This window comes from Nannobrachium achirus, assembly GCF_963921795.1.
Source record: "Nannobrachium achirus genome assembly, chromosome: 22".
In the NCBI taxonomy this organism is placed as follows: domain Eukaryota; kingdom Metazoa; phylum Chordata; class Actinopteri; order Myctophiformes; family Myctophidae; genus Nannobrachium; species Nannobrachium achirus.
In genome coordinates this window covers 34,552,820-34,570,238 of record NC_137829.1, presented here as the reverse complement: position 1 = coordinate 34,570,238, position 17,419 = coordinate 34,552,820, and the positions used below count along the sequence as shown (strand labels likewise).

The 17,419-nt window shown below is 41.7% G+C and overlaps 2 protein-coding genes across 2 annotated transcripts in view; both read right to left on the bottom strand.

Moving 5' to 3' along the window:
• Positions 1-2,852: 2,852 nt before the first annotated feature.
• gjb8 (gap junction protein beta 8) lies at positions 2,853-3,668 on the bottom strand (the record flags this gene model as incomplete). The annotated part of the gene is made up of 1 exon (XM_080753068.1): positions 2,853-3,668. One exon carries the CDS (start codon positions 3,666-3,668, stop codon positions 2,853-2,855), a length of 816 nt encoding a protein of 271 aa, XP_080609194.1.
• Positions 3,669-8,677: 5,009 nt separating this feature from the next.
• cryl1 (crystallin, lambda 1) overlaps positions 8,678-17,419 on the bottom strand; it is a 49,601-nt gene continuing 40,859 nt past the window's right edge. The window contains exons 8-9 of the mRNA XM_080753067.1: positions 16,568-16,674; positions 8,678-9,713 (exon numbers count right to left, since the gene is read on the bottom strand). Of these exons, the coding sequence (XP_080609193.1) occupies positions 9,606-9,713; positions 16,568-16,674 (215 nt within the window). The 3' untranslated portion in view covers positions 8,678-9,605. The remainder of the gene's footprint in view (positions 9,714-16,567; positions 16,675-17,419) is intronic.

The window sequence follows — 17,419 nt, the reverse complement described above, 5'->3', positions numbered from 1 at the left end:
TCATGGTTAGAAAGCTGGCTATATTCAATAAAAGCTGTTATAAAAAAAAAACATTATTGGCCTTAAATTTTAAGACCTCTTCATAAATATCATTTGGCTCTCATCCAGCATGTTTATAAAATATAAAACTTTAGCACAAATCAAATAGCCTTTAGTGACTGTGACTCTTCTTTGTTGAGGTAATTCACTCCTCAGTAGTCTATCATTAGTACACTACACTTACATGTGACAGTAACTTATGCAGATTTGCTGCTGATATTTTCCATGTCAAACATTGACATGGCTTACTTCTTGGACAATACTTTTTCTTATCATCACACCACATCAGCACCATGACCCCTTGACACATGCCACAGATCCAATTCATCCTTCTCTTTCGCAGTGCATATATTTTTTGTTTTGGTCATACTTCTCTCACCTATCACTGTCTGCAACATAACGGTCTGCTTTACTTTCTCGCCAAACAGTATATAGAAACAACTAATCCGGTTGGCTATTCCTGGATGAATGGAGGACAAATACATTTCACCTCAAGATCAGCCTCATAAAGTGTGTGTGTGTGTGTGTGTGTGTGTGTGTGTGTGGGGGGGGGGGGGGGGGGGGGGGGGGGGGATCAGTACAGTGGCTATAATAAGGCACAAGCTGGAATCTGATATTGTCAGCTGGGGTAGTTACTCTAGTCTACACAAACCAAGTTCTTCATTTACAGTACATTGTCCCTGTGTTTGTTCGGTTGAAAAGTGATTGTTTCAAATAATCAAGTATTACATAATAATGATTCCTTTCATGTTCATTATTGTGATGTCACAAGATGTAGCCAGTAAGCGCTACACAGAGGTGTTCATTAACACAAGACCTCAAGAAAACAATCATAAAAAAAATTAAAAACATTATACTGTATGTTTGTTCTGTCACCACTGGTGCACTGTGCACCAACCGGTAACACTTTAGAAGATACATAATGCACGTTTCTTTTTCTTCATAGTGTGCCCGTCTCCTTTAAGAGCAAACATCTTCATGATGAGTTAAAACTAATAACGATCAGATCTGTTTAATGACTTACTCATGACATAAATACTTGAAATGTTTATGCCAACATATCGCTTGGAGATTGTTATTGCTATAAGAAGATTAACAGATTAGTTTACACTATTTTCTTGTGTTCAAAGGCATCCTCCAGGAAACTTTGTGTGTGTTGAGGAGGTAACATAATTTGTACTTTCAGGTTCAGGTAAAGATGGAAAAAATAACTTTCTGTTTGCATGTTTCTAGAAAATCCAGTAATGCGCAGTGCCCAAATAACAGAGCCTTCTTAGTGATACAGGTTTAGGTTGAATTCATAGTATCGTTCCACGGAGCACCTGACAAGGTAGGTAGGCTATTTGGTGCTGGTTGTATAAAAATGTAAAAAAGAAAAAAACTCATTAATTAATAAAAATGATCGAAGCCTAAAAGAGTTCAAATAAACGTGCTTTAAAGGAGTAGTTCACCCCCAAAATGACTTTTTTTCTATTGATTACCCTTGCCATGGAGACTTGAGTTCAATAATGTTTTTAGTTTTTGGTTACTTTCCTAAAACAATAATCTGATTACAATAAAGTTACCCCCATTGATTCCGGATGGGGACCCAAATGCTTTTTTCCCCCCTTTTTTCTTAGGAATGTGAGAAATACAAAAATATATTATTGAACTCAAGTCTCCATGGCATGAGTAATCAATAGAAAAGAAAAAAAAAGTCATTTTGGGGGTGAACTACTCCTTTAAAAAAGATCTTGTATTTAAATAAATTGCAGTTGAGTTAATTTGATTCAATACAACAGTCATTAAAACTTCTAGTGTTGAAGCAGTGTTGCAGCTTGTGTTGTCTACGTGTCTTGGTCTCAGAGATGTTTGCATTAAGGCACAAAAATAATTGTCAGCTCAAACTACACAGCAAAGCAAAGCTCAAGGGCACCATACCACAATAAACAGTTGAGGTGGTGTATTTGCTTGCAGACTCAGCAAAGGACCACTAGATGTCACTGTAGGCCCATACTTCTATAGGTTGACAACCTGTCTACTCACCCTACTGGGCCACACAAGCAGTTGAGTTTACACATTCAAGCAACTCCAAACTGTGATCAATAAATTAAGAAGAAGAAAAAATAAAACTATTATTTGATCAAGCTCTTTCCCCTTCGCCTTGTATTGTATGAAACATTGGTCAGCATTAGTGAAACTGTTAGCTTGTAAGGGTTACACCCCGCCATTCCGAAACACCGCCATTCCGAACATTGACTTCTAACCCTAACCCTACCCCTACCCCTAACCCTAACCCTAACCCTTACCCTAACCCTAACCCTAACCCTAACCCTACCCCTAACCCTACCCCTAACCCTAACCCTAACTAACCCTAACCCTACCCCTAACCCTACCCCTAACCCTAACCCTAACCCTAACCCTAACCCTAGTCAATGTTCGGAATGGCGGTGTTTCGGAATGGCGGTCTGACACCGCTTGTAAGATGATGTTGTCAAGTGAAGCGGGTGGAATCAGGCTGTCCGAAAAGACAGGGCAGACAAGAGGAGCTGCACCGTGCCTGAACTACAGTAGTATGTGTCTTGATTCATTTAAAATAGCGACATGCCTAAACTCTATTGATATTAAGGTGTTTTGTCCATGCGTGCTACAATCATGTTAAGTGGTGGGGCTTTCCAGTTCACGACAATCTTCTTGCCTCTTCCTAGATTCTACCACACCAATGCATCTCCTCCATCCATCCATCCATCAGTCCATCCATCCGTCCATCCATCCATCCATCCATCCATCCATCCTTCGATTCCTTCCGTCTGTCCACAATCCATGGTCCGTCCTCACAGTGCCTTGTTGCTGGAGGAGTCGGTGGAGGAGGACAACAGCATCTCGTTCTTTCTGTTCTGCAGCAGGGCCTTCTCCGTGGTCACGCTGTCCGGGTGGTGGCTGTACGGGCGCTTCCGGTTGGAGGCCCGCGCCGAGCACCTCATCAGCGCCTTGGCCACCAGGTAGCTGAGCTCGGCCACGTTCAGGACCATGCAGATGGCGGACGACGACACCATGAAGATGGTGAAGATGGTCTTCTCCGTGGGCCGCGAGATGAAGCAGTCCACCTTGTTGGGGCAGGGCCACTGCTCGCACTTCACCAGCCGCGGCATCTGGAAGCCGTCGTAGATGAAGTACAGCGCGTACATGAAGCCGCCCTCGAAGAGGAGCCGGAAGAACAGGCTGCAGGTGTAGGTCCACCACAGCGGGCCGGTGATCGGCAGCCGGCGCGTCTTCAGCCTCTCCAGGTCCATCTCTGTGGCCTTTTCGCCGCCATTGCTGCCGTTCGCCAACAAGGTCCTCCTGTCGCCCCGCTTCCTGTACGCCACGTGCATGGCCACCAGGAGCGCGGGCGTGGACACGAAGATCAGCTGGAGGCACCAGAGGCGTATGTGCGACACGGGGAAGAAGTGGTCGTAGCACACGTTCTTGCAGCCGGGCTGCTGGGTGTTGCAGGTGAAGTCGGACTGCTCGTCACCCCACACGCTCTCGGCGGCCAGCACCAGGATGGTGATGCGGAAGATGAAGAGCACCGACAGCCAGATCTTGCCCAGGCTGGTGGAGTGCTTGTTCACGCCGCCCAGCTGGGCATACAGCGCCCCCCAGCTCATGGTGACGCTGACGCGGAGGAGCCCGGATGCTTACACCACCTGGAGAGGCATAAAACACACAGAGTAGAGTCGAATGCTGCTTCATAAAAGTTTCAAGCTACAAAGCCGGCAGATGACAGACAGAGTTGTGGGGCTGGTGCCCATCCCAATTCCTAGCCCACCGATTACTACAGATGTTTTAACCAATATTTTGTCCCAAAAAAAGTCTACACAAACTCAAAATGTGCCACAATGATACTAAGCCCTACACTCAGTGTATATTGTTCAAACAATGCTGGAAAATAAATAAATCGGGTAATAAATCGGGTCAGAACATTAACTATTTCAGACAGATAACCAGTGGAATTCTTTACCACTGCTATTGAGTAATTAACACATTATAAAGCAAATAAGGATACAATAGGACATCATATCTGGAAGCTAAGAATATGGGGATAAGTAGATCTTGATGGGGGCTCTGTTGAGAGAGTCCTGCAATGGTATATGCAGTCCACATACTGTACACACGCACGCACGCACGCACGCACGCACGCACGCAGAAAAGAATACCCGTATGATGAGTATGGCAAGACTTTGAAAACCACAGGAAAAAGGTGGTCTTTCAATACCAGATGTTAGGCACTTCCCAAAGTGCTTCACAACTATTATGTTACATTGTTGACTGGGTTAAAAAATTACAGCAATTCTCTGTGGCTTGACTTGGAATCCTCTCAGGTTAACCAGTCCGTAAGGGGTCTCTTGTTTACTTCAAAACATATAAGGCAACAACTTGTACTGGTGACATAATTATAAACACAACCATTAAAGCCTGGCGGGATAATGAGAATGACGAAAGGACAATTATCCTCCCTCTCGCCATTGTGGCACAACATTGATTTCTCTCCTGGCATTTATATGAAAAGAAAACACTGCTTTCATTTGATGAGTAAGAAATATATCCAGATAAAAAGTAGTTGTCATCAAGCTTCTTTGATGGAGGAAATAGTTTCTGATGGAAGAAAGAGAGCTATCTAGAGGTTCTGCATAGAACACTGCCTAGTGCCTACAGTTTGAAACAAGGAAACCCGCGTTTATACCCCAATACCCCAATAACTGACGATTTAACTGTTGAGATTGATGAAACAAGCTGGACAAATATGGAAAGCTACATTTAAACTACACTGTCTACAGATTAGACAAAAAAAAGTTGATAGTAAGTCTGAACTGTGTATGAAATGTAATAGCCTACTGAGGTTGGAAGCTTTATTCACTGTATAAAATATTGGACTGTACCTAATTATGTATGCATTCCAGAACATTTCTATGGACCCTAAAAATATATTGTTCAAATGCATAGACTCCAAACCTCGACAAAAGCTGATATAGTAGGCCCTACCTCTAGAATATCTGGCATAAAGCCTAGCTCTAGGTCTTTGTGTATGATTAAAGAGTTCTCTTTGGTCCCTGTCCATGGACTGTTTTGGTACCAGACTCAGCCCTCAGCGGCATCAGTTCAGAAAAAGCTAAGGTATGGCAACATGACTGGTGTCTTGCAAGACACCAGTCTTGTTGCCGTACCTCTGCAACAGGCACGATTACAGTACATTTTATTATTTCCCCCTGTAGCCAGCTGCCATAGCTTGCCATACCCAATTGACGCCTCTGACCAGACTGGCAAGGCATTGTGTTGAACAGGACGCAGACCACAGTTAGTAGGCTAAAAGACTTGGGTGCTATCTCTGGGGGCAGGTGACCCTCCCTCTCTTGTTTAAATTATAGTGTCACATAACTATTGTTTATCTTCAATGTCTGACATGGCCTCCTCGTTTTCAATGTGTGTCTTTTTTGTCATTGTTTGTTTTGTTGGTTTAAGTGTGTATTTATGTGGGTATAGGTATAGCTTACTGGTGTAGGCAACAAACCTTTTTTATATGACAGATTATAGGCCTACTTTGACAGAATTCAATCGTTTCCAACACATGGGGCAAATAGGCTAATATGGTGAGGGCGGTGGTGTAAAGTAACAAAGTAGCCTACAATTTTGAGGTACAGTATACTTTACTTGAGGATTTCCAATTTTCAATACTTTTATTTACACCACTTACATCTCAGACTGAGGCAAATATTGTACTTTTACTCCACTACAATTATAAGCTTTAGTTACTAGTTACTTTGTAGATTTTGATTATAATTACACATCACTTCAGCCCTATACATTTGGGCCACAATTGTGAGTTTTTCCAGATCAGTTTTCAAAGGTTTTTATAGGTCTACATTTTATTCGTTGGAAAACTTGTGAAACGGGACATTCTGCATAATGAGTGTAGGCCTACCTATTTCTACTTTTGGTACTTTAACTACATTTTTATACCAATACTTTTGTACTTTTACTCAAGGAAATGTTGAATTACGAACTTCTTGGTATTTCTACAGTAGCCTATTGATACATTTAACATATGAGTAGGCCTACTTCTCCACCACTGGTTGGGGGGGTCAACAACACCTGTCACAGTGAGCAGGTTCCTCTTTCCCCAAATAATTTTGGGAAACAGGATATAATAGGCCTATTTATATTGTTGCGACTCTTCTGGTATTCATTATAGCTGGCTGATAAAGACACAATATAGCTATAGGTTTTCATTTTGGCAAAATGAAAACGGTTCCCCCTTCTTTTCCTTCATAAGCACGTTACAACAATGACAATCTTTCCTTCCGTTCTTACAGCGGTTACTGGAGGAATGTCACAGCGCGTGTTTATAGGCCTGCAAGCCTAAACGACTTAAAAAAAAAAGAAAATAAATAATCTGCGGTACCGGCACGTAAAATCAAAAACCCGTGATTTAAGAATTAGTCTAATCTATTCTAACCTATGAAACCTTAAGAAATATGTAAGATCAGTTCAACAGTCTAATTTGTTTTGATGAACACAATTTTCGCTACAAGTGGCTGATTTAGTCAACTCAATACATCTGGAATAATTCTTTTTTTATTTCAGCTTCGTCCAATAAAGTGATCCAATAGGCCTTCAGCACTCACCTGTCTCTGTAGCCCTTGATCAGCGTTTAATCTAGCAGCCTTCCATGAAGTTTAAAGCATTTAATCCTCTCTAGTGGCTCCTCAAACAGACCTGTCAGTCAGGGCAGGGGTAAGGGCTGCTTGTCTCGGGGCCGAAACCCGGCGCTCTGTGCTGTGATGGTGGGAGAAAACACCTGCGGGGTTCCAGGGCTGTCATCCCTCTTTATGCAGGGGAGGGGCCAGGGTCAGGGTGGGGCCAAGGAGAAGCTCACAACTCACATCGCTGTGATGTGACACTTAAAGGAGTAGTTCACCCCCCGACATGCTTGATTTCTCTTTTATTTTACATTTTCAAGGAGAGTTAATACACAAATTATATATATATAATTACCTGCACCTGTGTTGGTGACAAAAGGCTTGCTGGGGACTACTTTCTTGTAGCTGGGGACTACTTTCTTGCAGAGCAGACCTTATAGTGAATTATTAGTGAGATACAGTTTTAATTGGTGTATGTCTAGGATTTTTCATGTTGCCACATTGTAACCGTTTTAGAAAAGCAATAAGCCACGCGAGGCTTGTGGTTACCTGTATTTTACACCAGCTTCGCCTCGTGTCTCCCTACGCCTCTCAGCCGGTGTAAAATACCAGGTAACCACTCGCCTCTTGTGGCTTATTGCATATATATATATATATATATATATATATATATTTATTAGGGGTGCAACGGTTCACACAATTCACGGTTCGGTTCAGTTCGATATTTTGCTGACACGGTTCGATACTTTTTCGATACAAAAAATAAACAGAAATGTCCTTGATTTATAAATGCATTTTTATAACTATGTATTTTTCTGTTTTAATTCTGAACAATACGGTACCCAACCTATAGGGTAGTGGTTCTTTAAGTTGGCTCTGCGGAACACTAGGGGTCCTTGAGGGGGTTCCAGGGGAATGTGGATGTGGAGTGGTATTGTATTGTATTGTTCGGTACAGAGTCATTCGGTTCGATATTTTTCGGTTCGGTTCGATTTTCGGTTCGATATGTTGCACCCCTAATATATATATATATATATATATATATATATACACCCTGTATATATATATATCTATCTATCTATCTATATATATATATATATATATATATATATATATATGGGAAACAGAGGCCTAGTAGGCTGCAGTGCAGCCTGAAGCTATAGTCATAAAAATCGTATGCCTTGGTAGCCTAGACCAAACTTTTCAGGGACAACCAAAAGAGAGATTAGACATTTGCCCGGGACCCAAAACAGTGAAAATAGCAGATCTAACTAGTCTACTAGCGCACAGAGCTTGTAGCCTAGATCGGCAATTTTCAACAGGCCTACTTCTTAAACTTTTTTTTTCTTCAAATTTATGGAATGTTTTAAAAAAATCTTAGATTTCTTTTTTTTAATTCATGAAACATTTTGTTTTTTGGAAAATGTTTTGAAATAATAAAAATTAAAAACAAAATGTAGTAAACGAAAAATAAAGGGACCCATAAAAATGTTTCCCCAACACGGTTTGGGAGCCAGTGTCCTAAATACATGTCATGGGGTCTCTCATGGGGGAGAATTGGGTTTGAATCCCGAGTAGGACATGAAAGCCAACGTAGGCCTATGTATGGGCACTCACTGGATTTGCATTTGCGTGAAGAAATAATAAAACTGATCGTATTGTGGTAAATCATTGACCAAAATTCAATGATTAGGTCATATAAAAGCCATCACCTACAAGCTCCAAACATGCATGTGGTCACAAGGGAGCCAGTACAGCCATATGACGAGGAGACCAGCCTACACCATGAAATGAAGGCTATAACATAAGAGCAGAATTTACATGGTAGTTTTCAAGTCACATGCATGACATATTAGCACATCTAATGCAAGTCACAATGTCAATTTGCTGTTGAAGAGAGAAACACATTCCACATTATACAAATTCGATTCTGTTTTTTTTAAATTGATTTATTTTTATTGTTACAAGTGCTATGTAATTATTAAAGTTAATACAAAATGGAGGAATTCACCTTTCAGTCAAAAAGTAATCGGCCAACCTTTGACTTCATTAATTCCCTTTTAAAGCAGTGATTCCTGGTGTAACTGAGTAACTTGATTACAGCAGGCTTCATTTGCAGGAAGTGCCCTGAGATACTGGTGTTTCATTTCCCAGATCTGTCATGGTGGTGGCGGGACGTGTGTGTGTGTGTGTGTGTGTGTGTGTGTGTGTGTGTGTGTGTGTGTGTGTGTGTGTGTGTGTGTGTGTGTGTGTGTGTGTGCGTGCGTGCGTGCGTGCGTGCGTGCGCGTGTGTGCGCATGCTTGCGTGTGTGTGCCTAACAGGAGACCTAATAATGACAAATCACTTCAGTGGAGGAAAAAAAAAAAAAAAAAAAAAAAAAAAAACGTTTTATAACTTTGACTGCATAACAGAAAAACGTTTTATAACTTTGACTGCATAACATTTCAAAATGTTACTTTTGACTCCACTACATTTCTATAAAGGTTGCCTCGATACTTTAAACTAAAGCATAGCTTTTCGCTTGTAGTGGAGCAATATTTGACCAGGAGTAATGGGGTTGAGCACTTTAGTTTTTACCAACACTGAATACAATGATTTGATAAATATTGGAGGTGGGCTTGAACAAACCAGAGAACCAGAGATTTCTCTGCTGCAGCATGCCTTAAATTGTCACTTTAGAAAAGTGCAGATACCATGTATACACTTATACTGTGTGTTGGTTTGTTTACCATTAAGTGAGGAAAAAATGACATTAAGCTAATCATCTGGGGACCCCACAAAATAATTTGGGTCCCGACCCCAAGTTGGAGAACCACTGATCTAGAGTGACACGGACGCAGGTCCTCTAGGTGGTCTCTCGGGAGGGTCCTGCAGACTGCAGACTCTGGAGGTCTCAACGCTGGCGCTCACTGGTGCTCATTCTTCAGCTTGGCCAGGCCCATCAGGAGCTGGTCTCTTCTCTCCCTCCTCGCTGACAGGTGCTGCTGGTCGTTGGGGATCAAGGCACACATCTCCTGCGTGGAACACAAGTGAGAGGAGTGATCTTTAGAGAAGAGACGACCAGATTCAAGATTCACGGTTCAATAACTTTATTGCAATGTAAACTACCTGTAGGGCATTAACGACTTGTGATTAGACTAGGTAAAAAGTTGAGTTGAAGTCGACTTTATTGTTTGATGACGTCATCACATAACACACGACCCCCCCAATTATTTTGGGGGGTCCCCAGATGATTAACTTAATGTGAAACATTGTTTTCTCACTCAACTGTAAACAAACCAACATAAAGTTTAAGTGTATAGAGGGTATCTTCACAAGTGCCAATTAAAGGACTTTTTAATACCTCTAAAATGGCAAATTAAACATTGTCCAAATTGTCAAATATTGAGGCAGAAATTGTGAAAATAGCCGATCTACATGCTCGCAACGCATCGTATCGCGAGGCGTTGTGAGCATGTAAATCTGCTATTTTCACAATAGAAACTATTAATATTTTTCTTTTTTCAACTTCCGACTTTCTCTGGTGGGAGTGGACTTGTGTAATGAAGTTGTCTGAGTTGACTTGTTGACTTTTTCATTAATGCCCTAATGTCAACATAGTTGATAGGAATTTGTCTTGTTTCACTCTCAAACATGAAACTAAAAACAAAAGCAAGGACAGTGCACCATATACGAACACCCATAAACACACAAGAAGGAAACAACAGGAAACAATCCTCAGCAGCAGTTTAAAGTGCCATATACAGTACATATACAGTATATTGCCACATAAGTGCATAACGAGTCAGTGCAAGTTCAGGTGTCTAATAGCTATGGGGTAGGACCGGTATGGAGAAGAGTGATGAAAAGTGATGAAAGTGAGGGGAGGCTACGTCCAATGATTATTGACGCTCGGCATACTACTCTCTCTAGCTGAGTCTTGTCCTGGGAGGTTGTGTTACCAAACCAGACAGTCAAAGAGAAGATGAGCACACTTTCAATTGTAGCCCAGACCAGAAAGATAATACACCACCAGCGCTCAGTGACAATAAAAGGGGTCAACCTCTTCAAGTTAGTTTAGGAATTTATGGTGAAGTAGTTTGCCTAAGCTTAAAAATCACGTGTTAAGTCAGCGGTGCTAACTCTTTTACTGCCACAGAATTGAACAAAAAGCTCCATCCACTGCCAGCTAAATTGAGAATTGTCGCTCATCTTTGAAGGCCTACTGGAGAAATTTGGTTTCGACTATAAAGACAACAATTATATGGCAACGTAGAATAGAATGTCTACTTTGCAACAGAAAAAGATTTCGAGCTTTTATCTTGTTCTGTTCATTAGCTAGAAGCTGCAGAATGTGGCCTAAAAACAGCTCTTTGAGAACATAAAGCTGAGAAAAATGCATTTTTGTGAAGAATACATTTTCAGGCAGAAATCTCTCTTTAGCCTTTTATTGTTGGCTTCAGTAACATCACACCTATGATCAGTGGTTGTTTACAAACAAATTCAAAAAAATAAAAACAAGAAAAAGTGTCTTTTTACACACTTTTAGTGTGTAAGAGAAGTAAGAGCAGTAGTAAGAGCAGTGCAGAACATTGACACAGTGACATGAGCTTCAGCCTGAATCCTGCTTCAGCTTTCAGGGTTCTCTTTATCTCACTGTGACACTACATGTCTACAGAGTGTATATGTGTGTGTGCGTGCGTGCGTGCGTGCGTGCGTGCGTGCGTGCGTGCGTGTCATTCAGCCTGCACAGGGCCTGGGGCTCCATTCTGTTTCACTCCAGCCAGGCTCCTCCGGAAGGGCTCCACCGGGTCTGCTGAACTCGTACACGAGCCCATGGTCGATCTGTAAATTATACAAATACATAATTACTATAAAATACATGAAAAATAGTACACCTTCAAGCTCACAACGCGTCACAGCAGAATGCGTGACGCCCTCTCTCTCACACACACACACACACACACACACACACACACACACACACACACACATCCTTGTGTGACTCGTACACGAGCCCATGGTCGATCTGTAAATTATACAAATACATAATTACTATAAAATACATGAAAAATAGTACACCTTCAAGCTCACAACGCGTCACAGCAGAATGCGTGGAGGTTGGGGGCCTACTATTTTCATCAAAAGGCCGTTTTAGAAATGTCAACCCCTGCCTCTCTAACATTCTATGCACTTCCTGCTTACCACACAAATATATATATATATATATATATATATATATATATATATAGTAATTATGTAAAAACAGCATTCATGGTCTGGAGAGGGCACTTTTTACAGATGGATAAAAGGGCAGGGGCTCAAGCCCCCTTTGATGTCTATGTGAGCATGTGCATGGTGCTAAGTCTGATTTACAGAAAAAAGTTTGTTTTTTCTTTACCTATCCTTGTCCTTGGACGACCACGATGTGGAAATGAAGAAGTAGGCTCATCATCATCGTCGACTCATCATCTAAAATCATAGCCAGGAAAATATCAAATAGTTTATATCTAAACAAATCAATTTACAATTTTGACATTTAGCAAATGACTTACAATAAGTTCATATATAACATAAAATGCAGTTATAGTAAATAGTTACCATGCATTTACTGTCACAGTGAAATTCCCTTTATACCCTGTATACCTATATAAAATGTCACAATGCAACATAGCTCTGTTTACACAAAGCTGTACTCCCTCCAACTATGTTCCCCATTTTCAACAGTTTTTATTTGTAACACTTGCTTTGGCAATGTAAACGTATGTTTTCTCATGCCAATAAAGCTCCTTTGAATTGAACTGAAAAGCTACATCATCAGCTACTGATGATGATGATGATGATGACGATAAAAAGAAACCTCTCCCTCTCTCTCACACACACACGCATCGTACGCACGCACACACAAACTAAGCCAATAAATCCTAAATTCCCATCAAATAATCTTAGTAGGCTGTGCAGTGCACGTACACTACACGCGGTACGTGCACGCGCGTGATAGGAACTCCACGTGTGTCCTGAGTAGCGACAAAAACAAACAAAGCACGTGGATCCTAACTGCTTGGATCAAGTTACTGATCCGGTCCGGATACGGAAACATTTCTTGCATGTATGTGTACGTGTAAATAGCCGGATGCAGTAGGCGGGCTCTAGACCGGATCCCAATGTCGGAGTGGCAACACGTCGCAATGGAAAACCGTTACCCACTGACCATCCCCCCATCCCAGGCTTCCAGTTCCACACGGATGCTCTGTTATCACACAGTATACAACTATATACAGAGTATACAACTATACAATACATACATGCACTGGATTGGAAGTCTTACTTTGGACAGTAGAATCGTGGCCTCTGTTCTCCGAGGGGTCTCTACGCGGAAGCCATTCTTCATTGGCCAAATCGCCCAGTTTGTCCGTCTTTTCGCGGCGGTACATGGGTCTCTGCTGCTGCGGCGATGTGAGCCCCCGGGCGGGGGGATCCATCCTACACGGGGGTCGAGCTCCGTCGGGATCGGTTTCCACAATATCACGAGGCTCTTGATCCATTTTTGGACCCCGGTTCTTCGCGACTGGCACCATCTTAGTCTGGGATCGCTTCCAATTTCGGGCTTTTGATCCGGTCGGGAGCGGATGACGTCCTACGTTCTTCAATCTTTTTATCTTCAATAACAATGGCTACAGTGATCTTTTTCTCTTCTTCATCATCATTATCATCATCATCATCGTCATCATCACGACCACCACCACCATGGGCGCTGGTCCTGGGTCACCAACACGGGTAGGTTGTGTAATCCTAATTCTAACAAAGTTTATTTCTATCGGTCAGGGGGGGTTGGGTCGCACTTCGGCGGAATGATACCAGCAAGTTGAGGCTGAGTTGGCCTAATACATCTCAATATTCTAGTACTGCTAAATACTACTACCTACTACAATTACTATACTACTAATACTATAAAACAACTGATTTCCGACAAAATGATCGCTTTTACCAACGTTTCTCTCTCTCTTTCTCTACTAACAGCCCGATGCATAAAACAATATAGTCCCTCAATGCTGCTAGCAGCTAGCAGTGGCGTCAGTTCAGAACAAGCTAAGGTATGGCAACATGACTGGTGTCTGGTGAAGACACCAGTCATGTTGCCATACCTTAGCAACAGGCACGATGAAAAGTACATTTTTATTATTTCCCCCTGTCAAGGTATGGCAGCTGCATACCCCTGCCATACCCAATTGACGCCCCTGGCAGCTAGTCGCTCTGGGCAGGCGGAGCCAGGACAGTCTGTTTACTTTTTTTTTTATGAAAGGTTTCCGGCTGTCCTCAAAATGACACAGACGACCAATTATGCATTCAAAAGTTGCGCAAGGACGACTTTTATCATAATCCATAAAAAACATCAAACGAACGAACGGGCGTATTGGCACAGACGTCCCTGGAGGATTGGGGCGAACAGGAACGTTCAAAGCAGTATAAGAGTTAAGTTAATTTCATTAAGCATTAAGTGTTTTTCCATGGTATGAAATACTGCTGACAGAACCCTTGCTAAAAAAACAGGACAAAAGTCCACTCGTCCTAGACAATTTGCCCTCCTGGCCCCCAAACTGTGGAATAGACTCCCTGTTACACTTAGAACAACAGACTCACTCCCTAGCTTCCACCGTGGCCTGAAGAGTCACCTCTTCAGACTCCACCTAGGCCCATAGCACTTACTGTAACTCACCTACCCCCCAATGACCATACATGAAAGCTACATAGCATTTTTTCTATGGTTTTTATATAAAGCTTTTTTTTACTACCAACGTTATTTTTGTCTAGATTGATAGTTCTGTGCATTTGATGTACCTTGCTTATTGTATTGATGTATCATATTGATTTATTTCCTTGCTTATTGTATTGATGTACTGTATTTCCTAGCTTATTGTATTGATGTACAGTATCACCTTGCTTGTTGTAAAGGTGTCTCCACACCAAACAGCCTACAAGAAACTCTTTCCAACTCCTGGCAGACTGGCAGTCGGTGGCATTTAATGGCACAAACTAAGCACAAACTCTAGTCGGCAGAAATAACATTGTTTTTGCATTGATCTGTCAGTCTGTTGCCAGGTCTGCTCATTATAAGCGACTTTAGGTCTTCCTGTAAAGTCGCTTGTAAATATTCATAGTTGCGTGTTGCTTTTGTTTATGTTTATTTTCCTTAGTGTAGTTGATTATTTGGGTCTTGCTTTCAAGATTATTAAAATAAAAAGCTGATGTAATAGGGCTAAAGTGGTAAAAATGGTCGCTTCCTTTGGGCTTGTTTTCGTAAACCAGTTTGCTTGTTTCACTCACAAAATGTGTCAGATGTGGCAACACACTTCAGCCTAGTTTGCAAACAGACGGTGCGATGCAGTGATTTCTCTCTCCATAGCACTATTACTAGTGTTGCCTTGGAGTTGATTAATATAGGAAATTGAGAGTTGAGATTGTGAATATGCTATTTTTAAAATGTGCGACGGGCAAATGTCTCTGGCTTATTTAGGCTTGGTTTTGCAGCAGTAGCAAACTAATGGTCCATTCTACAACTCCCTTAATCCTACCGATGGCCAGGGGCAACTCAACAAAACTGGGAAAGTCCAGTTTTCCAGTTTTCCGTCGATACCGGATGATAGCGTTCCCGACCTGCTGCCGAAAACCTGCCGATGAGCTCCCTGTCGGCAACAGACGCATTCCGCCTTCTTCCGGCAGATTACACTGAGACAGTTTCAGACTGTTTCAGGATCCACACTGGAGAGAAACCACATGACCTACTATATCATACTATTATAATTTCGGGGCTGACAGCGGGCTGTTAAGTCGCTCTGGATCAAGAGCGTCTGCTAAATGCCTAAACTGTAAACTGTATGCTGAATACTGTATCACATACTAACGTCATGTGAGTCATCCTCAGCAGCAGCACTCACTTCACTCTCGTGTGATTTTTTAAAATATAAATTGGTTTTGACAAATGTCTTCCTCAGGCCTTAGCTTGTAACCACCCCAACCCTGGCAAGGCCAACATTGTCAATATGATAAAAAGAACTATAAAGAAAATCCTCGCCCTATTTCCATATACCTGTAACACATCAAGTACCACACTCATTTCTAATTTTATCAACCACAAGTAAGACATGTGTGATGTGAATGGATGTAAACAAGTGAAGATTGGAATAAAAATGCATGGTGCAAAAAATTTGCTAATAAACAAATAAGTAACATTCATGTTCTTGAACTTTATACCCCTGACATTTAAAATGGTAAAAATCCAGTCTTTGACATTTAAAATCCAGGCTTTGACGTGCATGTAAGATACAGCATGAAACACCTTTTGCTTATAAGATTTGGAGAGATCAGTTCTGCTCTCAGCTCACCTCCCAGCTCTGTACGAACCGCTTGTTGGTGCTGGTTCACTATGTGCGCAGGTGATGACCTCCGTTTTAGTGTGGCTAACATCTAAACAGCCTGCACTAGCATGTGATTGAGTAACGCCTAATTATCAGAGAGCTTTGCGGGCTGGAGGTCAGAGAAGAATACCTCACCTTGGAATTTATCAGAACTACAAACTAACATTTCAGAACATTCCCTACCTTGGAGTCTGATCTGTGGCTGAGAAATTACAACAGATAAGATGTCCTTTGATCAAATACTTTTTTTAAATTTTTTTTTATGGGGGAGTTTGGCAATTATGCAGTTCTAAAGTATTTTGAATGAAAGCCAGAACAAGTTGCTACTCAGGTATTTCGTCTAAACGCTCTACTCCAAGAGAGGTTTATAAGAAGTGAGCAGGGACATAGTTCGATGTGTTCTGATTGATGCACTGGTTGCCGTGAGGACAAAGGAAAGGCCCTAGCAGGTGGAGTACTAGCACTGAACTTACTTCATCGATACGTTTCGCCGCCTCCCCGGAGAATTCTGGGACGGGTCCAAAGGCAGTCAGAACCCTCCTCATTCCCTCCCTGTATCTCTTCAGATAGTCCTCCAAACCTGTGTGGCAAGAACTGATCAGACAGGCAAGACCAGGAGCACTGCTACAGTATGTGAAACAACAGGCAAATCTCGCACATTTCGACTTGTTTCTAAAGGAGAGTGGGAAGCACACTCCCTTTTGTATTTATTAGACTTTATTGAGAGACAGTAAGAAGGCTGGGTCAGAGAAGGCACAGGCCTTCCTGTACTTACACATCCTCAAATGTTCAACAAACTGTACATTGCAGGAAGAAGATCGGATATCAAAGGAATCTTCACATTTTATTCTCTTCAAACAGTTTTTACTCATGATTATTATTATTAAACAGATTACTGAAAACTGTGACTAAACGTTCTGTAAATGTTTTCATTGCATGTCCTCGGCAGCTCCGAATGCAAGTGGTGGGATTTAATAGCCGGGGACCCAGTCACCAAAAAGTGAGAGGACCTGTGATGTCTTGCTGTACTTTTTATTTCTGTTTTATCTATTAATTTGGTCATTAAGGTCCACAGAATGAGAGGCCTGCTCTGCCGGAAACATCGCGAAAAAAAGTTATGGCCATTTGTATATTCACTGTCCCATCGACTTCACTATACAGGAAAGGAAAAATATTTAAAAAAAGAAAACATCTGCTTTAAGTAGCATGTGAACGGTCAAACTAGGGGTTCTTCATGATTCTGAATCCATTGCAAGCATTTGTTTTGCACGAAAAACATTCCTTGGGCTAAAAATGGCCCCCCAAAACTGTGAAAGGTGATGACT